The sequence below is a fragment of the Staurois parvus genome, unplaced genomic scaffold (assembly GCF_062004578.1).
Source record: "Staurois parvus isolate SC_StPar_1 unplaced genomic scaffold, SC_StPar_1.0 ptg000243l, whole genome shotgun sequence".
In the NCBI taxonomy this organism is placed as follows: domain Eukaryota; kingdom Metazoa; phylum Chordata; class Amphibia; order Anura; family Ranidae; genus Staurois; species Staurois parvus.
Window position 1 is genome coordinate 4128153 of NW_028318039.1, and position 27120 is coordinate 4155272.

Sequence of the window (27120 nt, forward strand, 5' to 3'; positions counted from 1 at the left end):
ATTTATACCCCTCGCAGCCACCTGCTGGTCACTCTGCTGACCAGGGATAGACTGAGGCTGTATGACTAAAAGTGTTAGTAAACCCAGGACCCTGCATTCACTATATCTGATCTCCCACAGTACTCTGAACATGGAAGTGCAATTATTTTAGTAAATATAAACTGCTAAATACCTTTTCTCATCAGTAGTTAGAGCATCCTTGTGACTTCTATCAGTATCCAGCAGAGCACATGTTAAAGCTTGTAGGAGGAGTTTAAATTTTGCTCTAGGAGGATGCAGGACCCCTGACCTCTGTCTGGACATTGCTGATTGCCCCTGTGCCGATCACATGCACTCTCCCAAGAAAAACAAAACAAAAAAAACCCCTCTATAGCAATACACAACTGAGCATGTGCAGAGTGACCCACATGATATGTCTTATCAGGAGATTAGAGGGGGGCACTGGAAGAAGGGGAGGATCAGAGAAGTCAGGATCAAACTGTTCTTATACAATGCAGAGGATTAACCCCTTAGGTACCACAGTGAGTATAATGAGTATGCGTTACTGCATATACAGACTGATTTTACGGTTGTGGTGTTAGTAACACTTTAAGGCCAGGGTCTGCCTCTGACACCCACTATATTCCCATACTCAGTGGAATGCAAGGGGAAGTAATTGCACCTGCACCAGCAGAACCGAGAACAGCCAAGAACAAGTGATCACTGCTCCCCTTCTACAGGGGAGCCAAAACTAAATTTGCCTAAACTCTAGCATCCTAACTAGGAGGGTGCTACACAAGCATGCACAGGTATGGAGTTCTGATTGCACATAATTCATGCCAACTCCAGGGTAGTGACTGAGAAAGTAATGAAGCCAGAGGAATTCAGGAAACTAGCATTTTCATTTTTAAGCTAAGCAAATACACATAATTTTTTGTTTATTTACTTCAGTTAGAATTTTCAGCAATGTTGAATATTAATTTGAAAATGCTTTTTGGAATTACATCCTAAATTCCACATCCTCATAAAAAAAAAAAAGCTGTTCCAAGATTTTAAAGTCTTTAGAAAGCTGAACAGAGAAAGGGAATAATGTTCTCTTGCAGTGTGGCTGCCCTGGCACCGCAAGCAATAAATGCTCTTCATGTCTGGGTAGGAGGGGCAGAAAAAAGCTTTTTACTTACACCATCTTCTGCTCCTGCAGCCTCCCTTCTAACTGCAAAACCGGTGTAGAGCCCATAGGCCTGCGTTGAATGTGAGGGCACAAGGACAGTCTACTACTGGTTAAATGCTGTTCCTGTTCCCCTTGATCTAAATGAGTAGTTAAAGTGATGGGCAGCACAGTGGCTAAATGGTTAGCACTTCTGCCTGCCATTACTAGAGTCATTGGTTCGAATCCCAACCATAGCACCACCTGCCTGGAGTTTGCATGTTCTCCCTGTGTCTGCGTGGGCTTCTTCCGGGTACTCTGGTTTCCTCCCACACTCCAAAGACATGTTGGTAGGTTAATTGGATTCTGTCTAAATTGGCTCTAGTATGTGTATGTATGAATGTGAGTTGGGGACCTTAGATTGTACTTCCCTTGAGGGTTAGGGACTGATGTAAATGTAAAATATATATGTAAAGTGCTGCATAAATTGACGGAGCTACATAAGTACCTGTAATAAATTCCAAAGGCTTAAATACAAAAACTAAAACCAACATGTCTATACTTACCTGCTGTGTGCAGTGATTTTGCACAGAGCAGTCCGAATCCTCCTCTTAGGTACCCCGTCGGCGCTCCTGGCCACTCCCTCCTGTCGGGTGTACCCACAGCAAGCAGCCTGCTATGGGGACACCTGAGCATGCGCACTCCCCAGCCGTTGCTCTGTGTGTTCATTCACACACGGAGCCACGTATCGGCCCCACCCCCTCTTTTCTCACTGGCTGTGATTGACAGCAGCGGGAGCCAATGGCTTCCACTGCTGTCTCTGCCAATGGGGAGAGGGAGTCCCGAAATAGCTGAGACTCCAGTACACATCACTGGATCCCAAGGGGGCATAGGTAAGTATTGGGGGGGGGGGGGTTATCTTCATGCATAGAATGCATGAAGGTAAAAAACCTTGAGCCTTTACAAGCACTTTAACTCTTGTGCTGTGGTGGTAACCCCATTGTTAAGGAACCTTTTTTTCTTTCTCTGTGGATGGGCTTTCAGATGATGTAGGTCTTTGAGGTTGGCAATATCTAACTACCCCAAAGAGCTATTTTGCTAGTGGTGCAAAGTATTCTAATAACATGGAATTTTGGCTATACAGTGAAGGAAATAAGTATTTGATCCCCTGCTGATTTTGAATGCTAACTCAAAAAGAAATGATCAGTCTAAAAATCGAATGGTAGGTGTATTGTAACACTGAGAGACAGAATAGCAACACAAAATTCAAAAGAAATGCATGTATAACAAATTATGCACTGATTTGCATGTTCATGAGGGAAATACGTATTTGATCCCCTATCATTCAGCAGGATTTCTGGCTACCAGGTGACTTTCATACAGGTAACAAACTGAGATTAGAAGCAGTCTCTTAAAGGGAGTGCTGCTAATCTCATTTGTTACTTGTATAAAAACACCTATCCACAGGAGCAATCAAACAATCAGATTCCAAACTCTCCACCATGGCAAAGACCAAAGAGTTGTCCAAGGATGTCAGGGACAAGATTGTAGACCTACACAAGGCTGGACTGGGCTGCTAAACTATCGCCAAGCAACTTGATGAGAAGGTGACAACAGTTGGTGCAATCATTCGCAAATGGAAGAAACACAAAACAACTGTCAGTCTCCCTAGGTCTTGTGCACCATGGATGATCTCACTTCGGGGAGTGTCATTGATCATGAGAACAGTGAGGAATCATCCCAAAACTACACGTGAGGATCTTGTCAATGATCTCCAGGCAGCTGGGACCACAGTCACAAAGAAAACAATTGGTAACACACTACGCCGACAAGGATTGAAATCCTGCAGTGCCTGCAAGGTCCCTCTGCTCAAGAAAGCACACGTCTAGGCCCGTCTGACGTTTGCCACTGAACATCTGAATGATGCAGAGGAGAACTGGTTGAAAGTGTTGTGGTCAGATGAGACCAAAATCGAGTTCTTTGGCATCAACTCAACTTGCTGTGTTTGGAGGAGGAGGAATGCTGCCTATGACCCCAAGAACACCATCCCAACTGTCAAACATGGTGGCGGAAACATTCTGCTTTGGGGGTGTTTTTCTGCTACGGGAACAGGACAACTGCACTGCATCAAAGGGACGATGGACGGGGCAATGTACCGTCAAATCTTGGGTGAGAACCTTCTTCCCTCAGCCAGGGCATTGAAAATGGGTGGTGGATGAGTGTTCCAGCATGACAATGACCCAAAACACACGGCCAAGGCAACAAAGGAGTGGTTCAAGAAGAAGCACATTAAGGTCCTGGAGTGGCCTAGCCAGTCTCCAGACCTTAATCCAATTGAAAATCTGTGGAAGGAGATGAAAGTTCAATGACTTGGAGAGGATCTGCCAAGAGGAGTGGGCCAAAATTCCTCCTGAGATGTGTGCAAACCTGGTGGCCAACTACAGGAAATGTCAAACCTCAGTACTTGGTGGCAAATCCCTTGTTGGCAATCACAAAGTCATGTTTTGTGAAGGGGATCAAATACTTATTTCCCTCATGAACATGCAAATCAGTGCATCATTTTGTTAGACATGCATTTCTTTAGAAATTTTTTGTTGCTCTTCTGTCTCTCAGTGTTACAATACACCTACCAGACTGATCAATTCTTTGTGAGTGGGCAAACATTCAAAATCAGCAGGGGATCAAATACTTATTTCCTTCACTGTAGATGAGTTCAAAGGACAGCCAAGCTCATCTCTAGTCTCTATTACCAACCCATGCAATAGGGTGACCTTGCAGGAGAGCTGTTGGGAGACAGAGTGTTTCCACCTATTAACAGCAAGTTCCTGAACAAGGACCTCCATTGCAGGATCACCAGATGTTGTTGTTTGTTTTGTTTATTTTTGAACTGAAAAATTGAAAAAACTTTGGAAATTGCAATAGCAGTTTAAAGGTCTTATTGGAGTCTAGGGATTGGGATTCCATATACTTTAAACAACTGCTTGCTACATCCTTGGTGCATTCTCCATAAGGATGATCAGTACCATATGTAAATGCACTACACTGCTACTGCATACCATGAAAAGAAAGGTCTGAATGGGCCCTTATTCCTGTTATGTAGTCTCGTCAGTCATCACCCAGACATTCCGGTAAACTGTTAAATTACCCATGGTTATATTCAATGGCCATGTACCATCTCTTGTTAATGGTTCAATGTGTTTCTTCTGTGATTCCTACCAGGCTAAATGGAGTTTGAAAAGAACGCTCTACTTTTTTCATGGAATACATTTAGTTTAAAATAAAAAAATAAATAAATAAAAAAAAAGATTATAGCCAGCTAATTAAATATTTGACAAGTTGTTTCTTTTCTTTAATAATCTTTTAAATCCTGTAGTTATTTTACAAGCTCATTTTGTTGTTGACATGAGCAGCCTACTTTTCATTGAGTTTTTCTGCATTGCTGCACATTCACGCTATTGATGCTGTTCCTGAGAGAGCCTTTTCTCTAAGTGGGTCAAGAAGTGGGTAACAACATTCATTGTGAACAAGGCCTGCAGATTAGCTTCACTTTCAGGGCATGTGATCAACTGCACTTGTAGAAAACAAGAAAATATCTTTTGGTTTTTAAACTCTGTAGACAATGCTTACTTTCACAGTTATAGGTTTAAAGCAGAACCACAGCAGTGAATGCAGTTGTGTTCATTTCAAAAATCTTGGTTAAAAAAAAAAAAGATGGCCCTGAGTATTAAAAATAAAAAAAATCTGTTTTATGTATTATTACAGACTTTTATATAGTGCTGTGAATTTAACTTGCAAATCATGTTTGCCATCAATCTAAGGTCCCAATTTCTCATGCATACACATACTAGAGTCAATTTGGACAGGAACCTAATAATAGCCTACCAGCATGTCTTTGGAGTGTGGAAGGAAATCCATGCAGTCAGTATCCTTACAGGGATGAAAACCAGTGACTCCAGTTCTGCAAGTTAAAAGGGCTAACCACTAAGCCACTGTGTTGTTATACTTGCCCTATCTTTGCCGCTGACGCATGCAAACTTATTGCTCCATGATCCAACACCAATCCTCTTCTGGATACCATGATGTCCAGCTTGTCATTGAACTGACTCCCTATATTCCCATGGCATCAAGATGCCCTGGGTTCACACAAGAATGCTGCAGGGGACAGAACTGTGTTATTAATTGACTCTGATCTCTGGAGCATTAAGGCCACCCACTGCTGGAGGAAAAAGAGAACTTGTGTTGTGATGAGACTTAGGTTTTGGGCTCCATGCTCACTGGCTTAAAAAAGCACTGCTTGTAGAGTTTAGTGTTTTGCCTGTAGAAGCAGCTCAATGTTCTCCTATGTGTCCATGCACATTAGGACATTTAGAGGCACATTTTAAGCTTAGCACTTGGAGGCTGATAACAACCCTTCTGGTTTTCTGGCAGAAAAAAATGCTAAACGCTAATACAAAAATGCTCAAAATTAGCATTTTTTGTTCCTGCCAAGAGCGGTGGCCGTTTTTTTTTTTTTTTTTAAGCCAGTATGCATGGACTCTAAAGACCCAGGGAAAAGGACATGTACATGATATTAGTTTTTAACTATAGGGGATAGGGAATGCTCCAAGCAAAGAGGAGAAAGCAGCCTGGAGATGGACATTAAATGCATTTTGAATAAATGCACAGTATACCTAATTTTAAGATTTTTTTTAATACACTGTTTAGCAACACTTTGGGAAAGAGAGGAAAACACTTTGGGGTTTATTTACTAAAGCTGGAGAGTGCAAAATCAGACTCACTTCTGCATAGAAACCAATCAGCTTCCAGGTTTCATTGCCAAAGCTTCATTGAACAAGCTGAGGTTAGAAGCTGATTGTTTTCTATGCAGAAGGGAGTCTGATTTTGCACTCTCCAGCTTTAGTAAATAAACCCCTTTGGGTCATTCGGTTGTGCTGCATTCACATGCTGGCAAGGAAAATTCTGACAATAGGAGAGAGCAGATACAGTACATCATCTCATCAGTATATTGTTGCTTCCTCCTTGTCTAATGTAGTGGTATTTAACTTGAAAATTTATATAAAGGGCTTTGAATGTGGCCTTTAACACTTCAAGCATGCTCCACAGTTGCAGCCTATTCAAAATGAATGGGTTGTAATGCATCTCAATGGTTGAAAAATGTAGTAATTTTTTGCAGTATACTACAGTGTACAATGAAGAGGACATGATAGAAAATAATTCCCATGATTGGTGGGCATAGCAGCACAATGGCTAAATGGTTAGCACTTCCACCTAGTAGTACTAGAGTCATTGTTTCAAATCCCAGCCATGGCACTACTTGCCTGGAGTCTGCATGTTCTCCGTGTACCTGCGTGGGTTTCCTCCAATGCTCCAAAGACATGCTGGTAGGTTAATTGGATCTTGTCTAAATTGGCTCTAGTATGTGTATGTATGAATGTGAGTTAAGGACCTTACATTGTATGCTCCTTGAGAATTTGGGACAGATGTGAATTTACAATATATATGTAAAGTGTGGTGTAAATTGACTGCGCTATATAAGTACCTGTAATAATAATGGCCACAATCCAATCCCCCCAGAATTGGTGTCATTGGACATCATCCAAACTCTTAAGCACTGGTGTCAGGGGCTGCAACAATAACACTAGGCATTGGTGTCAAACTGCAGTCATTGGTGTCAGTGGATGTTCTAATAACCTGTATCCCCCTATTGGTGGTCAATGGCAGTGATAATTATCATCCCCTTCATTGGTGATTGATGTTTTTAACCCTACCTGACAGTACAGTTCTTATTTCAGTGCAAGGTGCGGAAACTCATTGTGTGTTTCAAAGCCCTGCATTCTCTTGTGCCCAGGCAGCATGTCCAGCCCAGCACATGGCAGGCCATACACAGTCAGGGGTGCTCCATATGCCTTGCATGTGGGACACCAGAGGTCTAATCAAGCAACTGGGGGCAGAGAGATAACCTAGCTGTGTTGCCTAACTAAAGGTGAGGTTACTGACATGGCTCTGCTGTCTGGCAGGGCTGTTTACACCTCAGAACAGAAAGACAAATCATTAGGCAATCAAGACCGCTCCCTCCCATTTATGTATTGGCTGGAGTTCGATAAAAGTAGTAAAATATATGGGAAGTTTTCTTTGCCCTACTTTATACAGTAGAAGTACAATAAAAGTGTTTTACTACCTGAAACAAATTGTGCTTGGCCTGTGTTTTTGATGCCAGCCAAGTGCTCTCCAGATGTTGAGTCCCAAATAATGTATTGTGCGTTGCATATAAAGTTGCAGCAACAAAGGTGACCGATGTGCTTCTGCATCCAACACCCAACCCACATCTGCCACAAAAATATAACGTTTCTAGTGACCTTTTTGCAATTTTTGCGCAGACAATAGTTGACAATTAAACGCCAGGCATCTGTGCATGCCGGCAAATATCTGGACATGAACCATTGCATTGATGTATGCCAAACAAGTTGGGGTTTTCTAATCTGTATGGTTGTGGCTCCCACTTCTCCTCCAATAGGCCTTGGCTGGTGGTGTCTGTTAATGTTTGTTGGCGGGGATATTGACTATATAAGTTTGTTTTGTAATGTTTATACCTCCAATTGAGCTAAAAAAAGTAGCATGTTCAGCACATGATGGGACACATTGTAAAGTGTTGCAGCATCACTTAAAACTGAATTCTGGGGTAAGCAAATATTGTCTAAATGCAAGTGGGATGTGTATTTGTACTTGATCTGTGCTGTAATCCAGTGTGAAAATGTACCTCTGTGCAGGAGCTTCCTGTAATTAAGACCAGCGAGTGATGTTTTCTCTCCGTGTGCAGGATGACTGGTCCTGTACCCCTGCCCCACACTTCCTGTAGCCTCCAGCAGGCAACTTGTAAGTGGACCTGCTGGGTCCCTCCGATAGCCCTGCTCTCTGCACAGGCTTTGTGCTGCACAATGATTATCACAGCTACATTTAAAAGGTTTTATCTGGGTTTGCAAAGACATTTGGTGCATACAAAGTGGCTTTATATCCTTGAGTGTGTAACACCCTTTTAGTTAGGGGGAGCTCTAGCTTCAATTGTTAGGGCTGAGCAACAGCCCAGGTGCAACAGTCAGAGGGGGGTTAAGTTTGGGCCAAAGCTGAGAGGCTCTGCAGGCCAGCCCCTCTGGAATTTCCATATATAAAGAGACAAAAAGAGGGCGCATGGGCCTAGTGCATTACCTTTTTAAAGATGAGATTTGATAAAAAGTAAAATACTCGAGCAATAAAATCAGAGTATGTCACAAGGAATGCAATGTGGTCCAAAAACCCCTGAAGGTAGTCTGGTGGGGGACTGTAGAACTCAGCATATCTGGTGACTGACGCGTTTCGAGGTTGTACCTCTTCCTCAGAGCCATTCTGACTGGCTCTGAGGAAGGTAATGCACTAGGCCTGTGCACCCTCTTTTTTGTCTCTTTTATATATAGTTCTCTTTGGATTTCCCTGGTTCGTTGAGGGCAGCAAGGCTTGCATTCTTTTCATATACATGTGAGAATATTGACACTGTATAGACCATTGTCCAGCGCAGAAGCTCAGGAATTTGGTTGCTTTTTTTCTTCTTACCAGACCTCTGGAATTTCCCCGTGCTCTAGAACTTTGGTGGGTAGATCTGATGAGTGGCTGGCTTCGACTCTTAAGGGATCCTGGCCAATCCCCAACAGGAGGCTTGGCAAGGGGCCAGGACAGCCGTTAAACCGAGAGCCTGCTCAGCTGCAGAAGAGTTTGGGTGGAAGATGAAGTAGGCTGAAGTGCAGGAGCATAGGAGGGGGCCCAGATGGGAGTGGGGCTCACCTACAGGTGGAGCTGCTGGACAGGAAGAAAGCTTGCACCCTCACCGGCCCCCTGAGAGAGGTCCACTTGAGCAGCAGAGGAGGAGTGGCCCAGCTAGAAGGCCTAGTAGCAACCACCAAATTTATAGCAGCACAGGAGAGGGAAAAGTGAATAAACCTACACCCCCTGGGCCAGATAGAGGAAGGAGCACTCTGGTGGGAAATTGGATTAGAAAACCTGCTGTACCTGTCTTTTTTTTTTTTTTTTTTTTTTTTTAAAGTGGCAGAACTGGATCCACTGTCCAGGGATTTCATTCAGGCAGCCAGATTGAGGAATATTTGGGGTCTGGAGAGGTACACTGGGAGATGCTGGCTAGCTCTCCAACAGAGACTGTGTTGCAGTGGACCTGTAACTAGTTCAAGGAAGCTGTCCTCAGTTCATCGGTTCCATTTGGCATCCCATATACCCCTTTCCTCCTCCCAGGTTGATATCCCCTCACTAAAATATCAAAAACAAGCTCATGGACTGATTTTTGCCTCCTGAAAGCAAGTCTGTGAGAAATGCATGTTGCCTGGCTGTGCAGGACCATATGAGCACCCAAAACTTCAGCAACGCCTAGGGAGGTAGTGCTACAAGTACTTATACTCATTTCTCATCTAGAGTGTCCCTGTTTTATATATTCTGCTAACTTTCTTTTCTACTAGAGAAGTGAGTTCCACTTTAGGAAGTATAGAACATGTATAATTTTGGGGCTTAAAAAAAAAAATTAAATTAAAAACTTTTTTTTTTTTTTTTATTTTATTTATTTTTTTGAGGTCATTGGCTTTTAATCTGACTTGATTCTTTTTCTTTTTTCTTTTCTTTAGGCTTTATGTGTCTCCTAAGAAGAAGAGGCCATTTGAGACCAGCCTTAGCCCACTGGAGTGGTGTAGGCAAGTACTGGATAATCCTTCTCCTGAAATAGAAGCTGCAAAACGTTCTCTCTGCTTCCGACTCGAGCAAGGTAATCGTTATAATATTGACATGTAATATGCTTACTCTGCCTATGTAGAAATTTTAACCACTTCTTCTTTATATATAGTTGTATTTTGAGAACATAGAAGGTAAGGGATGAGTGTGTATCAGATTTTAATATAAAATGAGAGGAAAAAGGTCATAAACTGTGGATAAATATTATTAAAATTGTCGTTCAGTCTCGAATAAATACTTTGTGGCGTATTTATGGGAATATTGGGCTGAATGTTCTGGTTAAGTCCTAGCTAAAAACATTGTTTCCATTGTTGCTGATCTCCTTTGATTTCTGGTCAGACACACCTTGTCTGGCTAAAGCAGAGAAACTCAGAGGAGGACCAAACTGAATTGCATGATGTTAATGCAGGCTTAAAGGGAGCCTGTCATAAGAGATTACTGGATGTTACCATTGCTGACCCCCCCCCCCCTCTTAAAAATGCTTGTCCTCCTGGCTGTCATTCAGCTGCTTTTGACTTCAGTTCTGTCTGTTGCTAAATATAAGTAGTTCTGACACACGTTTACAGCATGTATGTTCTGAAGTCAGATGTAACCAGACATCTAGCACTTTCAGAAGACAGGCCTGCAGTGGTAGCCACTATACACTGATGACATTTTAAGAGCCCACTAATATTTTTTTATAATTTTGTTATTTCAGCAAAATGGTGTTTTCCACTCATGCAGGTACTAGGACTAGTACATGTTATATTACAACCATTGTGCATGGCAAAATGAAAAACAAATATGTGCTACCTGATTATTTCCCAATTCAAGTGTATAGCCAATTGTAGATTATTTCAGATTTTTTTATATAAATAAAATGGCAGCTTATAATTTGTAGTTCTGTAACCACATTTTATAGGTGACATATTGAAAGTGTAAAAATGGCAACCAGCTATAATAATACAGATACAATGCATAAAATATTAAATAAAAATGCATAACTACATGGTAAATACAGGTGAAACTCGAAAAACTAGAATATCGTGCAAAAGTTCATTTATTTCAGTAGTGCAATTTAAAAGGTGAAACTAATATATGAGACTCATTACATGCAAAGCAAGATAGTTCAAGCCGTGATTTGTCATGATTATGGATTACAGCTCATGAAAACCCCAAATCCACAATCTCAGAAAATTAGAATATTACATGCAATCAATAAAACAAGGATTGTACATAGAACAATATCGGACCTCTGAAAAGTATAAGCATGCATGTGTACTCAGTACTTGGTTTGGGCCCCTTTTGCAGCAATTACTGCCTCAATGTGGCGTGGCATGGAAGCCTGTGACACTGCTGAGGTGTTATGGAAGACCAGGAAGCCTCAATAGTGGCCTTCAGCTCTTCTGCATTGTTCGGTCTCATGTCTCTCATCTTTCTCTTGGCAATGCCCCATAGATTCTCTATGGGGTTTCAGGTCAGGTGAGTTTGCTGGCCAATCAAGCACAGTAATCCCACGGTAATTGAACCAGGTTTTGGTGCTTTTGGCAGTGTGGGCAGGTGCCACGTCCTGCTGGAAAATGAAGTCCGCATCCCCATAAAGCTCGTCTGCGAAAGGAAGCATGAAGTGCTCCAAAATCTCCTGGTAGATGGCTGCGTTGACCCTGGACTTAATGAAGCACAGTGGACCAACACCAGCAGATGACATGGCTCCCCAAATCAACACAGACTGTGGAAACTTCACACTGGACTTCAAGCATCTTGCAGTGTGTGCCTCTCCATTCTTCCTCCATACTCTGGGTCCTTGGTTTCCAAATGAGATACAAAAGTTGCTCTCATCAGAAAACAGGACTTTGGACCACTGAGCAACAGACCAGGTCTGTTTTTCTTTATCCCAGGCAAGACGCTTCTGACGTTGTTTGTTGTTCAGGAGCGGCTTGACAAGAGGAATACGACATTTGAAGCCCATGTCCAGGATCCATCTGTGTGTGGTGGCTCTTGATGCACTGACTCCAGCCTCAGTCCACTCCTTGTGAAAGTCCCCAACACTTTTGAACGGCCTTTTCTTGACAATCCTCTCCAGGCTGCGGTCATCCCTGCTGCTTGTGCACCTTTTTCTTCCACACTTTTCCCTTCCACATAACTTTCTATGAATGTGCTTTGATACAGCACTTTGGGAACATTCAACTTCTTTTACAATTACCTTTTTTGAGGCTTTCCCTCCTTTATGGAGGGTGTCAATGATGGTTCTCTGCACAACTGTCAGGTCAGCAGTCTTTCCCATGATTGTGATTCCTACTGAACCAGACTGAGAGACCATTTAAAGGCTCAGGAACCCTTTGCAGGTGTTATGACTTAATTAGCTGATTAGAGTGGGACACTTTGAGCCTAGAATATTGCACCTTTTCACAATATTCTAATTTTCTGAGATTGTGGATTTGGGGTTTTCATGAGCTGTAAGCCATAATCATCACAATTATGACAAATCACGGCTTGAACTATCTTGCTTTGCATGTATTGAGTCTATCTCATATATCAGTTTCACCTTTTTAAGTTGCATTACTGAAATAAATTAACTTTTGCACGATATTCTAATTTTTCGAGTTTTACCTGTAGTAATTTATGAGGTCTAAATTTGCTTTCTTAAAGTAATTTGCTTAAATTATAACTAAAAACAGACCTTTTTTCTTTACATTTGGATAAAGGTCTAAGGGGTTACAACCACTGTAATGTCATCTTTGCTGTCTGTGTTCCCGTTAGGGAAATATACTGTTTTGATCACCAATATGACATGGCATTAAAGAAAAATAAATCCAGATTTATAGCTTGTTACTAGTATCTTCCAATGGGTGTTAATGTTGCAGTTGTTTCTGTGACAACTCTCTAAAAAAGGATACCCAATTCATTTGGAAAGTTATCTTCTCGCTTCCTGTTAAGTCTACAGGACAGGAAGTGAAGGGAAATCTCCCTAATGAGACACAGATGGGAAAAAAAAAGCTAACCGTTTAATACCCCCCCCCATCCCCCATTCTATTTAAATAAGGGAGAATGTAGTTTTGGCTTTGAGTGTGCTTTAACATCTGCCTGGTTTTTATGCTGGCTGTGTCACACTTAGAATTTTTTCCTTTTGTTCTTTTCTGCTGTGTACTTTCTCTGGCACAGGAAGTGAAGGGAAATCATCTGAATGAGAACATGCTAAGAAAAAAAAAATACTGACAGAAGTTCTAAATCTTCCCAAGTCTGGTAAAAATGGTTTTATTGCTGCATGTGTTCCTATTGGAGAGATTTACTTCCTGCCGAGGTGACTAATCACTTGGACAGTGAACAAAAGAAACCCTCCCTAATGTGGACAGAGCCATAAAAATTCAAGAGAGGTTCGAAGCCTCCCTTACTCTGTCCCAAAGCAAAAAAAAAAAAGAGAGGCTTTTGCTGAAGTTTCAGTTAAAAATAAATATATACACTGCTCAAAAAAATTAAAAGAACACATTGAAAACACAGCAGATCTCAATGGGGAAAAATATCACACTGGATATCTATACTGATATGGACTGGGTAATGTGTTTGGAATGTCAGGGTACCCCATAGTTTGATGGAAATGAAAATTATCAACCTACAGAGGACTGAATTCAAAGACACCCCAAAGGTCAAAGTGAAAAAATTATGCAGCAGGCTAGTCCATTTTGCTGAAATTTCTTTGCAGCAATTCAAAATGGTACTCAGTAGTTTGTATGCATGCCTGACAATGTCGGGGCATGCTCCTAATGAGACGATGGATGGTGTCCTGGGGTATTTCCTCCCAGATCTGGACCAGAGTATCACTGAGCTCCTAGACAGTCTGAGGTGCAACTTGGCAGCATCGGATGGACCGAAACCTGATATTCCAGAGGTGTTATATTGGATTTAGGTCAGGCAAGTGTGGGGGCCATTCAATGGTATCAATTCCTTCATCCTCCAGGAACTGCCTGCATACTCTCTCCACATGAGGCCAGGCATTGTTGTGCACCAAGAGGAACCAGGACCCACTGTACCAGTGTAGGGTCTGACAATGGGTCCAAGAATTTCATCCCGATACCTAATGGCAGTCAGGGTGCCATTGTCTAGCCTGTAGAGGTCTGTGCATCCCTCTATGTATATGCCTCCCCAGACCATCACTGACCCACCACCAAAACGGTCATGCTGAATGATGTTACAGGCAGCATAAGATTCTCCATGACTTCTCCAGACTCTTTCATGTCTGTCACATGTGCTCAGGGTGAACCTGTCCTCATGAAAAGCACAGGGCACTAGTGGTGGACCTGCCAATTGTGGTGTCTAATGGCAAATGCCAATCAAGCTCTATGGTGCTGGGCAGTGAGCACAGGGCCCACTAGAGAATGTCAGGCCCTCAGACCTCCCTTATGAAGTCTGTTTCTGATTGTTTGGTCAGAGACATTCACACCAGTGGCCTGCTAGAGGTCATTTTGTAGGGCTCTGGCACTGCTCATCCTGTTCCTCCTTGCACAAAGAAGCAGATACTGGTCCTGCTGATGGGTTAAGGACCTTCTATGGCCCTGTCCAGCTCTCCTAGAGTAACTGCCTGTCTCCTGCAATCTCCTCCATGCTTTTTAGACTGTGCTGGGAGACACAGCAAACCTTCTGGCAATGGCATGTATTGATGTGCCATCCTGGAGGAGTTGGACTGCCTGTCCATCCTCTGTAGAGTCCAGGTATCGCCTCATCCTACCAGTAGTGACACTGACCATAGCCAAATGTGAAACTAGTGAAAAACAGTCAGAAAAGTAGGGGAAAAATGTCAGTGGTCTCCACCTGTGATACCATTCCTGGTGTGTGTTAGATATAGATAGATTAGAGATGTATCCTTTTTTTTTTTTCTTGTTTAAAGTAATAATATATGCTATATAAAAAAAAAAAAAAATTCATACCTGCTCAGGGTAGCCCTGATCCTTGTTTTCTCGGTTGCCCTGCTGGTGCTCTTGGCCCCTCTCTCCTGCCAAGTGCCTCCCACAGCAAGCAGCTTGCTATAGGGGCATCCGAGCAAGCTTACTTCCAAGTTGCTGCTCTGTGTTTTACATTCACACACAGAGCCACGGCTCGGCCCTGCCCCCCCCTCTCTCCTCATTAGCTCACAGCCAATGAGAAGGGAGAGTCACCTGAGAGCTGAGGCTCTCATGCACAATGCTGGCTCGTGATGAGGATCAGGTACGTACTAGGGGGACTGGGGGAGTGCTGCACATAGACAGTGGTTTTTTTTTTTTTTTTTTTTTCTTTAATTTTTTTTTTTTATTTTCATGCATACTATGCATGAAGGTAAAAAACCTCGAGCCTTTAGAACCACTTTAAGAATGATGTGTGTTTTGTTTGGTTTAGTAGCTTAAGTGGCAAAACTAAAATCACTCTGGTTGTGCAGGTAAGTAGGGATGCAAGTATGTAGCTTTGTAGCATAATATATTATCAAACCATGTTCTACTAGGAATGCCATGTGTGTACCATATTTGTAGGATAGGATTTTGCTTCGTAAGCCACCAGTTTATTATTGGTTATGTGCAGCCTCCTGCTCCATTGTGTAGCCTCTGAATATCATACCTGACAATGGTAAACTACTAAGGGACATTACAGATGTCATGGAGATGGAAAGAATGCTCTCCCACGCACCTCTCTTCCATGACTGGAAATCCTTTGTAAGCAACAGTTTTGAGGTTGCATCGGTAGAAACATAAAATGCCCTTTCATGGCACTCGGTATCTAAGGATATCTAATTAGACAGCAGAGTGCTAAGTGGTCAGTCTGGAATTATATGTCATTGAAGTGACTCTATAAAATGTATTTTGGTTGCTTGCTGAATAACAAAAACTCTTCTATACATGGTTTCCAAGGTCAGAAGTGCTTACATCACGTTTGGGGGGATCAATCCCCCAACAGCCCAAAAAAAAAAAAAAAAAAGCTTTGGGTCCTAAATTCAGTTGACCTCCAGTGCCATTTCCTGAAGACTCACTGATTCAGCTCTACATTGCTCCTACTCTGGGTTGAATGATGCTCATCTTCATTTAGCCCAGTTGTTGTGAGCACAGGGCATCAAGGCTCGGTTCTCTTTCTGGACTTGCAGGAGAATTCCACTCCACTTTGTGATGCCCCTCTCTGTAGAATTTAGGATCTATCCATTATACAGTGGATATAAAAAGTCTACACACCCCTGTTAAAATGTCAGGTTTCTGTGATGTAAAAAAAGAGACAAAGATAAATCCTTTCAGAACATTTTCTACCTTTTTAATGTGACCTATAAACTGTACAACTCAGTTGAACAACAAACTGAAACCTTTTAGGTGGAGGGAGGCAAAGATAAAAAACTAAAATAATGATTGCGTAAATGTGCACACCCTTAAACTAATACTTTTGTTCAAGCCCCTTTTGGATTTAGACTTTTATCTAGTGTGTGTGTGTATTTATGTATGTGTCTAATCTATATATCTATTTTAGTTTGTGTGTTTTTGGTTTAGTTTTTCTTTTTAATGAATGAATTTCAGCAAAATGTGCTAACACACATATTGTGTATTAACGTACGTTACCCCATTGCTTCCAATAGCAAGTGTGTTTTGGCCCAATGGCTTCTTACATTCCAGCTAGACAGGAGTCAGTACAATAGGGTTGTGTCGCTTAAAGAATTGTTCAAAAAGAGTGTTCATTGTCATCAAGATCTCGGAATTGTTGTAAAAAAACCTCCAGCTAATCCTGCAATATTCAAAAGTCCTTTTAGGTTCACTGTGTCCTGTAGTGACATAGGGGCCAGTGGGAGAAACCACAATGCACAGCTAGGGGCTAAAGCTGGCCATAGACGGATTGAAATTTGGCCAGTTCAGCAGGGACAAATTTCAACCCATCTGTGGGATTCCCACTAGACAGAAGCTGATCTAACAATCAATTTTCATTGAACGGGAACATTGGAAAATTTTCATTAAATCAGCTGCTGCAGCTAATCCGCTTCATCTTTAATTAGTGTGTTCTGACAGCAGAGGAGTCCCCACTGTCAGAGTACAATAGCACAGTGGGGAGGGTTCTCCTCCATCCACCTTCCTTGTGTGGATGGGACAATTCATATGTTGTTTTTTTTTTTTTTTTTGATTGGCCCACTGGGGGAAAATAAACTCCTCTATGGGCAATCTAAGAAATAGACTCTCTGGAGCTGCTGGATTATGCAGAATCTTCTTTACCTGAAGGATTTTCTTCAGTACTGAAGAGATCGCTGGCACTGACAGCAATAGACGTGAGTATAGGAGCAGACTATTTTGTACATTTATTTTAGCAGCTTGTTGCTTGTTGTGCTGACTCTTATCTGTAAGAAGCCTGTATGTCATTACAGGTAAGTGCTTGTGAACTGCATATTGAAGTACATAGAGAAAGCTCAAAATAAAGAAGGATACATTTCACAAGAAATTAATTTATGCCCCATTCACACTTTGACGTTTCAGGAACTTCTTTTGGGTGACACGCTTCATGCGATGCTGTTTGCTGCAATTGTAGCATGATTTATTGTGATTTTGTCATTTTAGCAGAGTGTTTTGAAATCATAGGTAGAATCGCAGCAAATCTGCCCGCGATTCAAAACACTATTGTGCGAATGGGGCCTTTTTTCCTTGCAATCCCTTGGGTACTGATTTTCTGTCTCATGAAAGTATTTTACTCAGAAGTGTTTTACAAAAGTTTGGCTTTGCATATTTAATCCAAACTTTACAGAGCATCACATTTATTTAAAAGTCTGCTAAAATGTCATTCACTTCTTAATGTGCTTTCTTCTGTTTGTAGAGGAATATTTGCATGTTTTCTACAAAGGGCATATCCCTTAATCTCCATATTTTTAATTTGAAGTACAGTAGAGGATGTTACAGCAAACAAATAATCAATGATGCATATACTATATTGCCAAAGTATTGGGACACCCCTCAAAATCATTGGATTCAGGCATTCCAATCACCTCCATGGCCACAGGTGTAAAATATCAAGCACCAAGGCATGCAGACTGCTTCTACAAACAAGTGTGAAAGAATTGGTCGCTCTTAGGAGCTCAATGAATTAAAGCGTGGTACAGTGATAGGTTGTCGCCTGTGCAACAATCAATTCGTGAAATTTCCTTGCTACTAAATATTCCACGGTCATCTGTTAGTGGTATTATAACAAAGTGGAAGCAACTGGGAACAACAGCAACAGGCCACATATAGTGACAGAGCGGGGTTAGCGCATGCTGAAGTGCACAGTGCGCAGAAGTCGCCAACTGTCTGCAAAGTCAATAGCTAAAGACCTCCAAACTTCGTGTGGCCTTCAGATTAGCACAACAGTGCATAAAGAGCTTCATGGAATGGGTTTCCAATGGCAAAAAGCTGCATCCAAGCCTTACATCACCAAGTGCAATACAAAGCGTCGGATGCAGTGGTGTAAAGCACACCACCACTGGACTCTAGAGCAGTGAAGACGTGTTCTCTGGAGTGACAAATCACGCTTCTCTGTCTGGCAATCTGATAGACATGTCTGGGTTTGTTATTTGCTAGGCACTTGCCTGACTGAATTGTGCCAAGTGTAATGTTTGGTGGAGAGGGATTATGGTGTGGGTTTTTTTTTTTCTTTTTCAGGGTTTGGGCTTGGGCCCTTAGTTAACTCCTAAGGGTAGTCAGAATACCAAGACGTTTTTCACGACGACAAAATTTCATGCTCCCAACTTTGTGGGAACAGTTTGGGGATGGCCCCTTCCTGTTTCAACATGACTGCGCACCAGTGCACAAAGCAAGGTTCATAAAGACATGGATGAGCGAGTTTGGGGTGGAGAAACCTGACTGGCCTGCACTTAGTCCTGACCTCCAACCTGATAGAACAGCTTTGGGATGAATTAGAGCAGAGACTGCGAGCCAGTTCTTCTCATCCAGTGCCTGACCTCACAAATGCACTTCTGGAAGAATGGTCAAACATTCCCATAGACACACTCCTAAACCTTGTGGACAGCCTTCCCAGAAGAGTTGAAGCTGTTATAGCTGCAAAGGGTGGGCCAACACAATATTGAACCCTACGGAGTAAGACTGGGATGCCATTAAAGGTCATGTGTGTGTAAAGGCAGGCGTCCCGATACTTTTGACAATATAGTGTATTTGTATATGTGAGATTTTCGCTCTCTATGCTATTCCGCTTGATTTGGCGTAGTCAGCCAATCATGTTCCTGGTGCTTCAGCAAGTCTAAATGTTGCTTCATAGCCCACTTAAATTTATTTATTTTTCCAGTGGCAAAAAACTGCATTTTTACCACATAAACCTTAATTTTAGGTAGAAATCCCATTGTTTCTTAAATGGCTGGTCCAAACTTATGTTCTGCTTTTTAGCCTTTTTTTTTTATTTTTTTTATTTTTTTTATTTGTACATGTGGCCTTTTTGAATATTTTATGTTTGTTAAGCAGAGGCTTAACATGTGTTGGACAAATGCATGTCTTGTCTTTGGTGCTTTTATGCGTTAGTAGCACATGTTCATCAAGAGCAAAATCTGTTTGAATGTTACTCCTCCAGTTTGCATAGCCCTTTCTCTTTAATGAATGTTTAACACATGGAAAAAAACAGTAGGAGGTGTAGTTGAAAAGACACAAGTGCATGTAAAAATGGATGTAGAAATGTACATCACTGCAAATGTATAGATGTGAAAGAGCCCTGAGCGCTCTGATTTTGACTGCGGTATGTCCAGTTGTGGCTGCTGTTAAGAAACCTCTTTAGGCTCCACGCACACTGGCTTAAAAAATGCTGCTCCTAGAGGAGTTTAGTGTTTTGCCTGTAGAAGCAACTAATGTTATCCTATGTGTCCATGCACATTTGGTAGTCTAGAGGCATTTTTTTTAAGCTCAACATTTAGAGGCAAAAAAACCCTTCTGTTTTTAAGTGCATTTTAATGGCAGAACAAACGCTAAACGCTGCTAAACACTAGTATGAAAAATGCTCAAAATTAGCGCTTTTTTTTTTTTCTTTTTTTCTGCCAAGAGCACTGCCATTATTTTTAAGCCAGTGTGTATGGAGACTAAGTCTGTAACTTCACAAAGTGGTAGCAACAATACATTCTATGTTTCAAACCCTTCATCATTCCCCTAGAACAGAAGTCTCCAAACTTTCTAAACAAAGGTCTGGTTTACTGTCCTTCAGACTTCAGGTGGGCCAGATTGTGGCCAGTCGGGGTAGAACATATCCTGGATTCAGTGGGAATAAACAATGCCTTGGACTTTGTGGGAGGAATGGTGCCCCGTTTTATTAGTGTCAGTGGGAGGAATAGTGCCCCATACTTGGTGTCAGTTGGAGGAATAGTACCCCACTCTTGGTGTCAGTGGGAAGAATAGTGCCCCACTCTTGGTGTCAGTGGGAAGAATAGTGCCCCACTCTTGGTGTCAAGGGGAGGAATAGTGCCCCATACTTGGTGTCAGTTGGAGGAATAGTACCCCACTTTTGGTGTCAGGGGGAGAAATAGTGCCCCAAGGGCTGAATAAAGGATAACAAAGGGCCGCATTTGGCCCGCGGGCTGCAAGTTGGAGACCCCCTGCCCTAGAATATTTGCAGTGGCACTGTCTGCACAGCCAGGATGGTGGGTGTGTGTGTTAGTGTTATTATTAGTGTAAAATGTAATTTTGGTAAGAATATATAATCTGTCAATAACTGGCACCTAGTTTTCTCTGTCTGCCATGGACTCCTTTTTAACGCCAGTGCTGTCTAATAGCAGAGGGATTAGCTGGTCATGGAGCTAGTACTTCTGATTGCTATGACCACATGTGACTAGGGCTTGAATGACTTGTACTGCAGGCCTAAACTCGCAGAGGAAAAAAGCAAAAAAAAAAAAATGCACATTACCAAAATATTTTTATTTCAGGTCCCGTCAGTCACAGGATTAAAAAAAAAAAACCCGGTGGTGCTGAAGTTGTTGCCAGAATGTGTGTGTATGCTATTTTTGGCTTTTTCTCTTAATATACTCAGTGATGTCTTAATACAAGGAAAGTAGACAAAGACATACTGGTAAGAGGATGAAATATGTTCTTGGCATGCTCTACTGGTTTGCGTGAGAAATCACTTTGCTCTTAGGATTCACCTGAATAGTCCAGCGCTCCCTTAATGATGGTCATCTTGTTTCTGTCTCAGATGAGGCTTTGCTCAGTTTATAACCATATTCTGGAGTCATGCTTCACTACACATGAGAGGATTGGATCTAGGGAACACAGACAGAGCATTGCTTTAAAGGAACAGTAAATTCAAACTTCAAGATACTTTGTTCAAAAGAATTACTTATGTCCATAAATGTCTTTTTAAAAGCAGAAATACAATTGTGGTTGTAACTATAGAACAAAGTTGTGATATTTGACATTACTTTTAAAGCTGAACTCCATGCAAGGTATACAGTGCACAAATTATTCTATTATACAGTATAGTGCTAACAATTTGCACAATGCTTTTACAATATAAATGGAGACAGAACAGTTACAATACAAGGGGGTTAGGAGGGTCCTTCTCATAATCTTACAATGTAATATGGTGGGGCAAGTGGTAAAAAAGGTAATGAACTGTGAGGGATGAGCTGATGGCAGAATTAAAATAGGTGGAGGCGGCACAGGTATCGTCGATGAGTTTTCAGGGATCAGCTAAAAGTGGACAGAATAGGAGATAGCTGGGCAGATTGAGGTAGAGAGCTCCAGAGAATTGGAGAGGCTCTGGCGAGTCCTGGATGTGAGCATGGGAGGAAGACAAGGGACCTAGGGCCCAGGTGGTCTTGTGAGGAGCAGACATTATGGTTTGGGTGACATTTTGAGGCAAGAATTGTGATGTAGTTTGGGGAAGAGTTGTGAATGGCTTTGTATGACGTTAGTATTTTTAATTCTAATTCGTTGGGCAATCGGAAGCCAGTGGAGGGAATGGGATAAAGGAGTGTCTCACAATAAGCGGTTGATATGATAGATTTTAATTTACTTCGTTGGGCAATCGGATGCCAGTGGATGAATTGGTGCAAAGGAGTGGTGAACAATATGTGGTTGATAATGTAGATTAGTCTGGCAGAAGTATTCATGATAGGCTGAAGTGGTGATCGCCTGTGTAGAGGTAGGCCTGTGAGAAGGGAGTTGCAATAGTCAAAGCAAAGAAAGCAAGAGTGAATAAGTAGTAAGAGTATGGACATTGGATTTAGCAGTTAGTAAATTGTTAGTGCGTTTTAGCAGAGCAGTTGTGTAGTGACCAGCGCTCTGAAAATAATTTGTTCAATATGGTCTCTGTATAACGGAAGATCAGATGTCATACATCCATCAGCTTCTTCCTGTGAATCCAGTCTTCCCATACAGTGATCCTTCATATACTTGTATATCCATTATCGGCAAGATAGTCAGGTGTCCAGGAACCAAAGGCACCCAATCCCAAATACAGATATGGCACATATTAACAAAGAAAATTTTTTAACGGTGCCAACATATAATCCAACACCAAAATATTATAAAAAAATATACCAATTTTATTGAATAACAACATATAAAAATAAACACTAAAGATATTGTATTATTGGAAAAATCACTTAATTACGATTGAGGTCAAGATGACTCTGAACATTGTTGTATATCCAATCAATTCTTTTCAGATTCACTTTAGCTCTGTGTCTCCTTGTATAGGGTACTTCAATGGTTCTCACATGAAGATCCAAACTATTTCACCAAAAATACAAAATGCCAATATAATGCAATATTGTTTTTCTAAAAAATTCTCCCAGATAGAAAGCCATTCACATTTATAATATATTAATTGTGCATTCCCATTAATACCCATAGAAGGATTCACCAAGTGTGTCACCCCTGCCAAAGAGGCTCCAAGATCCTTACTGAACTTCCAATAAACCATGTCTTTAAAAAACCATTCCACTTTCTTCCTGCTCTTTGCCAGCGTGACTTGTGGTAATGATCCCCAAAGAAACAAAGACTAATATAGTGTGATATTGCTTACCAACAACGCATGAAAAAACTTAAAACCACTCACATTTCCTTACCACCAAAATAGTGCATATCCCTTTAAATGTTACAGACCCACCACATACAAGTGTTTCATAATGTCATTCCATGCACCTTACCAGATTGGTGCCTTTCAAATCACTTTCCACCAAACTCCTCCACTTTCAAAAGTGCCCTTCTGAACTCCAACTTCTCTCCAGGATTCCCATGCAAGAGATATACAGAGGCCATAGTGCAGTAAATCCTTATAAAACCATATATTTATTAAAATCTATGCACTTACAAACATTCAGTGTAAAGAAATGCCTGTAACTACTTCCAAAATGGCTGCTGTGGCACTTCCAGCGTTAGAGAGCCCTGAGCAGTCAGCACTGACCAAGGAAACCTCCGCCAGGGTGCTGTGCAGGTCCAAGCAGTAGATTCCGGAGCAGAAAGGGGAAACTGAGTCCTTGAAGGTCTGAATGACTAAGCTCGCTGTGATGGGTGAAGATCGGATCTCCGTTTTTTTTTTTTTTTTTTTTTTTTTTTTAAACCGGATCCTGCGACAGAATTGGTAAGTTTTAGTGGCAGGCTCACTTTTAAAGTATTTTGGACAGCCAGGGGTCCTTTTCCTTGTTGGCAACTAGTAGTAATAGGTGTGCTCACATTATGGCTTGTGCCTCATCAAACTCATTGCTCTTGTGTGCTCTGGTTTGGGAAGCTGTCTGTACTTGGAAGAACACAGGGGTCACAGTCACATGAGTGCAATCAAGGGGTCTGGATGCTGGCAGCCACAGGGGGCCCTTCATTACTTCTTATTGTACTGCCTTATCGCACTGCCACTGCATGATTGCTGCATGGATTACTGCTTTGTGCTGCATTTGCTTCTTAGTTGGCTGATAGCTACTACTAATAACTGCATACTTGCATAACTGCATATTTGTATAACTGCATACTTGCATAGTGTGCATATTTGCATAAAGGCATACCTGCATAAATGCATTATTGCATACCTGGTGATAGGTGCATAGCTGCATACCTGTGTGACAGCATGCGAGCATAGTTGTATACCTGCATAGCTACGTAATTGGGTATTGGCAGCAAAGTTGGTACAATATTACCTGCAAAACATTTAAAAGGAAGGGCTTCCAGAAGGAGGAGTAGGGAAAGCACAGCCTAGAGGGGAGCACCAGTGAACCAGTGTAAAGTCAAGAGGACTCCAGTCATAATCCGCTGTTTTCTCATCTCCCTGTAGACCACAAGCATCAGGTGTACCTGAAACACTGTTTCTCTGGCATTGCACCTACTCTTAGCATGTCAGTCTCAGCGTATGTCAGTAAGGATGACTTTGCTGTGGAATTGACAGGCCTGGAACTGCCAGAATGATTGCTTCTGGGCACAGAAGTCACTAGTACAGTACCTTTCTGCATGGTACGCTCTAACATTAGGCTGCCTGCGGCAGAAACCTTAGGACTGATGTTATATTATGGAGAAATTTTAATGGAGGGCAGTATGCAGTGATCTCCTACTGTCTAACTTGCCTATATTTTTAGGTTCCAGCCAACAGGAGGCTGGAATCTATTTTTCTAAGTTTCTTTATCCTTTGCTGGCTCTGCTATGTAACCTAATGTGACAGCCATTGGTGTTTGCCAAAACATGGAAAAAAAAGAACCCAGCAGATGTGGAGGAATTTATGGAATCACTTCAGGCTGTGTGGTTCACAGCTCTATCCAGCAGATTTCATTGGGCTCTGTTGTCAGTTCACAGGTGCAGGGTTCTGTGATTAAAAAGCTGATCTGCTGAGCTGCCTGGTTGGTGGGCTTTCTTTGTCCAATCCTCACCAACAGGTGTTCTCCATGAAAAGTACTTGTAAGGGATCTCCAGGGAAAGCATTCCCTTTTTGCTATTTAAAAAGGTCAGGCGTCTGGTTTATAGAGGAACGGTTGCTTCACTAGATGGCACCTCGTCATCCAGGCCATCTTTTCTGTGCCCACGAGCCAGAGGGAAAACACAGTGCTAGAGGTCTGGCCACAGCTCCAGAAAAACGCTTGTCTGAGAAATCAGGTCCTGGAAGCTAAAGTAGGCAAAGGTTCCTTTCGATACGTCTTCTCCATGAGCTTACTGGGAATGACGGTGTTCAAGGCCATTTGGTACGCTCAGTTTCACTCCCCATATGAACATGAAGGGTCAGTGTATGGATTGCTATATGTCCCTAGGTCCCAGTGTAGCATTAGACTGGTGGATTCATCCTCAGAACCTGGACAAAGGGAAGTCTTTACTTCCAGTAGTCTGGTGGATAATGTCTATCAATGCCAGTGTGTCGGGTGGGAAGCCAGTTTGGGATCTGCCTCAGTACAGGGATCTTGGTCAGGAAATGTGTTTTTGCCGATCCAATATTCTGGTGTTTCGGTTTGCACTGGATGAACCGGGGGGCGGGGTCTTCGAGTAAAAGTTCAGTCTGACAATGCCATGGAGGTAGCATGCATCAATCACTAGGGCTGCACTAGGGTCAGGCTGCCCAAGAGAAGGTGAGTCATATTCTGACATCCAGGTTCAATGACAAGGTGGATTTAGTGGAGTTGACAGCACTTGGACTCTTCTGGTCTGGCTAGACCTTTTGTCTCAGGGGAAAGTCTTGCAACCTCACAATTGCTCATTGGCAACCTGGCTATTGAAGGTACTGAAAGACTGTAGTATCTCTGGGCCAGTTATCTCTACTCTGTTGAATACAGGAAACCAGCATGACTTGTGTGTGCTGCTGTGAAGCCAGAAAGTGGCATCCTCCTGAAGTTTTTGATTATTCAAATTTTGGCCTTTCTCCATACAGGAGTAGAGATAAATTTGCCTTTTAAGTTCCATTGAAGGCCAGTTATTAGCTAAGTCTCTTTTTCCAGAGGCCGATTGCTTTTCATTCATTGTTTTGTTGCTTCCTTTCGGGGTGTCCAGTATGGTTCCACCTGTCAAACCATCCTTGTGTCCTTGGGATTCGAATTTGGTATTGGCTGTTTTGCTGAAAGCACCTTTCATCCAGTTCATGATATCAGTTTATTTAGTCTTATTGACTTTAAAGGTGGTGTTTACTAATTCCTTTTTTTTTTTTATGGTTGTGATCGCTTTGCCGAGAAGGGTATCTGAGCTGGCAGCTGTTTTGTGTAAGGAGTCCTTGTTTTGGTCCTTAACCATGATAAAGGGTTGTTTTGCCCTCATTCATCTCTTTTGCCAAAAGTTTTTTCAAGTTTCATCAGGCTGTCAGTCTTGATTGTTCTACTAGAAGGGTCAGGTGGCATCTAAGACACCTAATTCACAGTTTATCTGCCAGTTAATCACTGAAGCCTATTGCTTGAAGGATGAGGTTCCCCCTTTCGGGTAAAAACACACTGTACTAGGACTGTGGGAGTGTCTTGTGTTAGTCTTCATCAAGCGCCAGTGACTCAGGTCTGCAAGGCCTCAATATGATTTTCGATACATGCATTCACAAGGTTTTTCCAAGTGGATGTGGGAGCTGCAAAGGATACTGCTTTTGGCCGTACTGTGTTGCGGAAGGCAGAATAGGTTCCTTAGGATTGATGATGGTTTTTTTGTCTGTGTTTCCCTCCCATCAAGTGCATTGTTTTGGGACATCCCAGCTAGTAATGATTATAACCTGCACTGTGTCCTGTGATGTACTACTATGGGAGAGGACAGCAGGAGAAGCAAAGTCATATTCTTGAAGCCAGGTTTCAGTAGTGGCAAGTATGTTAAAGGAATGGGAGATATAAAAAGGTCAGTCACAGATGGAGTTTGTTACAGATTGAGTGGGCAATCCAGAGGGCACATGGGAAGGGAGGGCTGGTCTTTGGAAGCAGGGGGATAAAGATTAAACTGAGTGGAATACAGCAGTTGCCAGAGTAGAGAGGAAAGGTTGCAGCTAGATAATGGAGGGCCAAGATTAGGGAAAATGACCCCGGAGACCTTAGGAGGAGGGTGAGGAAAGGTGGAAGTGAGATGTACAGTATACTTACTTGTTATACCCTGAATATGGGTGTAACGTTATGAAAGGTGAACTTATTTTTTAATGAGAGAAAATCTATTGATTCCCCAAGTTTTGATCAATGGCATAGGTGGAGAAATCTCCTGCAGCTGCCTGAATACCTGAGCAGTGACTGCATCTGATAGGATGCTGGGTGGAGCCATCAGAGACACCCATGGTTCAAATTTCATCTGTTTAAGCATGAATCGTCTGAAATTTGAGCCATACATGGCAGGTTTACCAAAAATAGTGTAGGTACAGATTAAGGGATAAGTTCACCTTTAGTA

General features: G+C 42.1%; 1 protein-coding gene across 3 annotated transcripts in view; it reads left to right on the forward strand.

The window, feature by feature from the left end:
- Positions 1 to 27120, forward strand: part of SLAIN1 (SLAIN family member 1) — an 81007-nt gene that overhangs the window by 8547 nt on the left and 45340 nt on the right. For 2 of the 3 annotated variants that reach the window (XM_089680455.1, XM_089680456.1), the window contains exon 2: positions 9784 to 9920. In XM_089680455.1, the coding sequence (XP_089536581.1) occupies positions 9784 to 9920 (137 nt within the window). Of the gene's footprint in view, positions 1 to 6660; positions 7806 to 9783; positions 9921 to 27120 lie in introns of those variants that run through there. The other variant, XM_089680457.1, reaches the window with a different exon arrangement.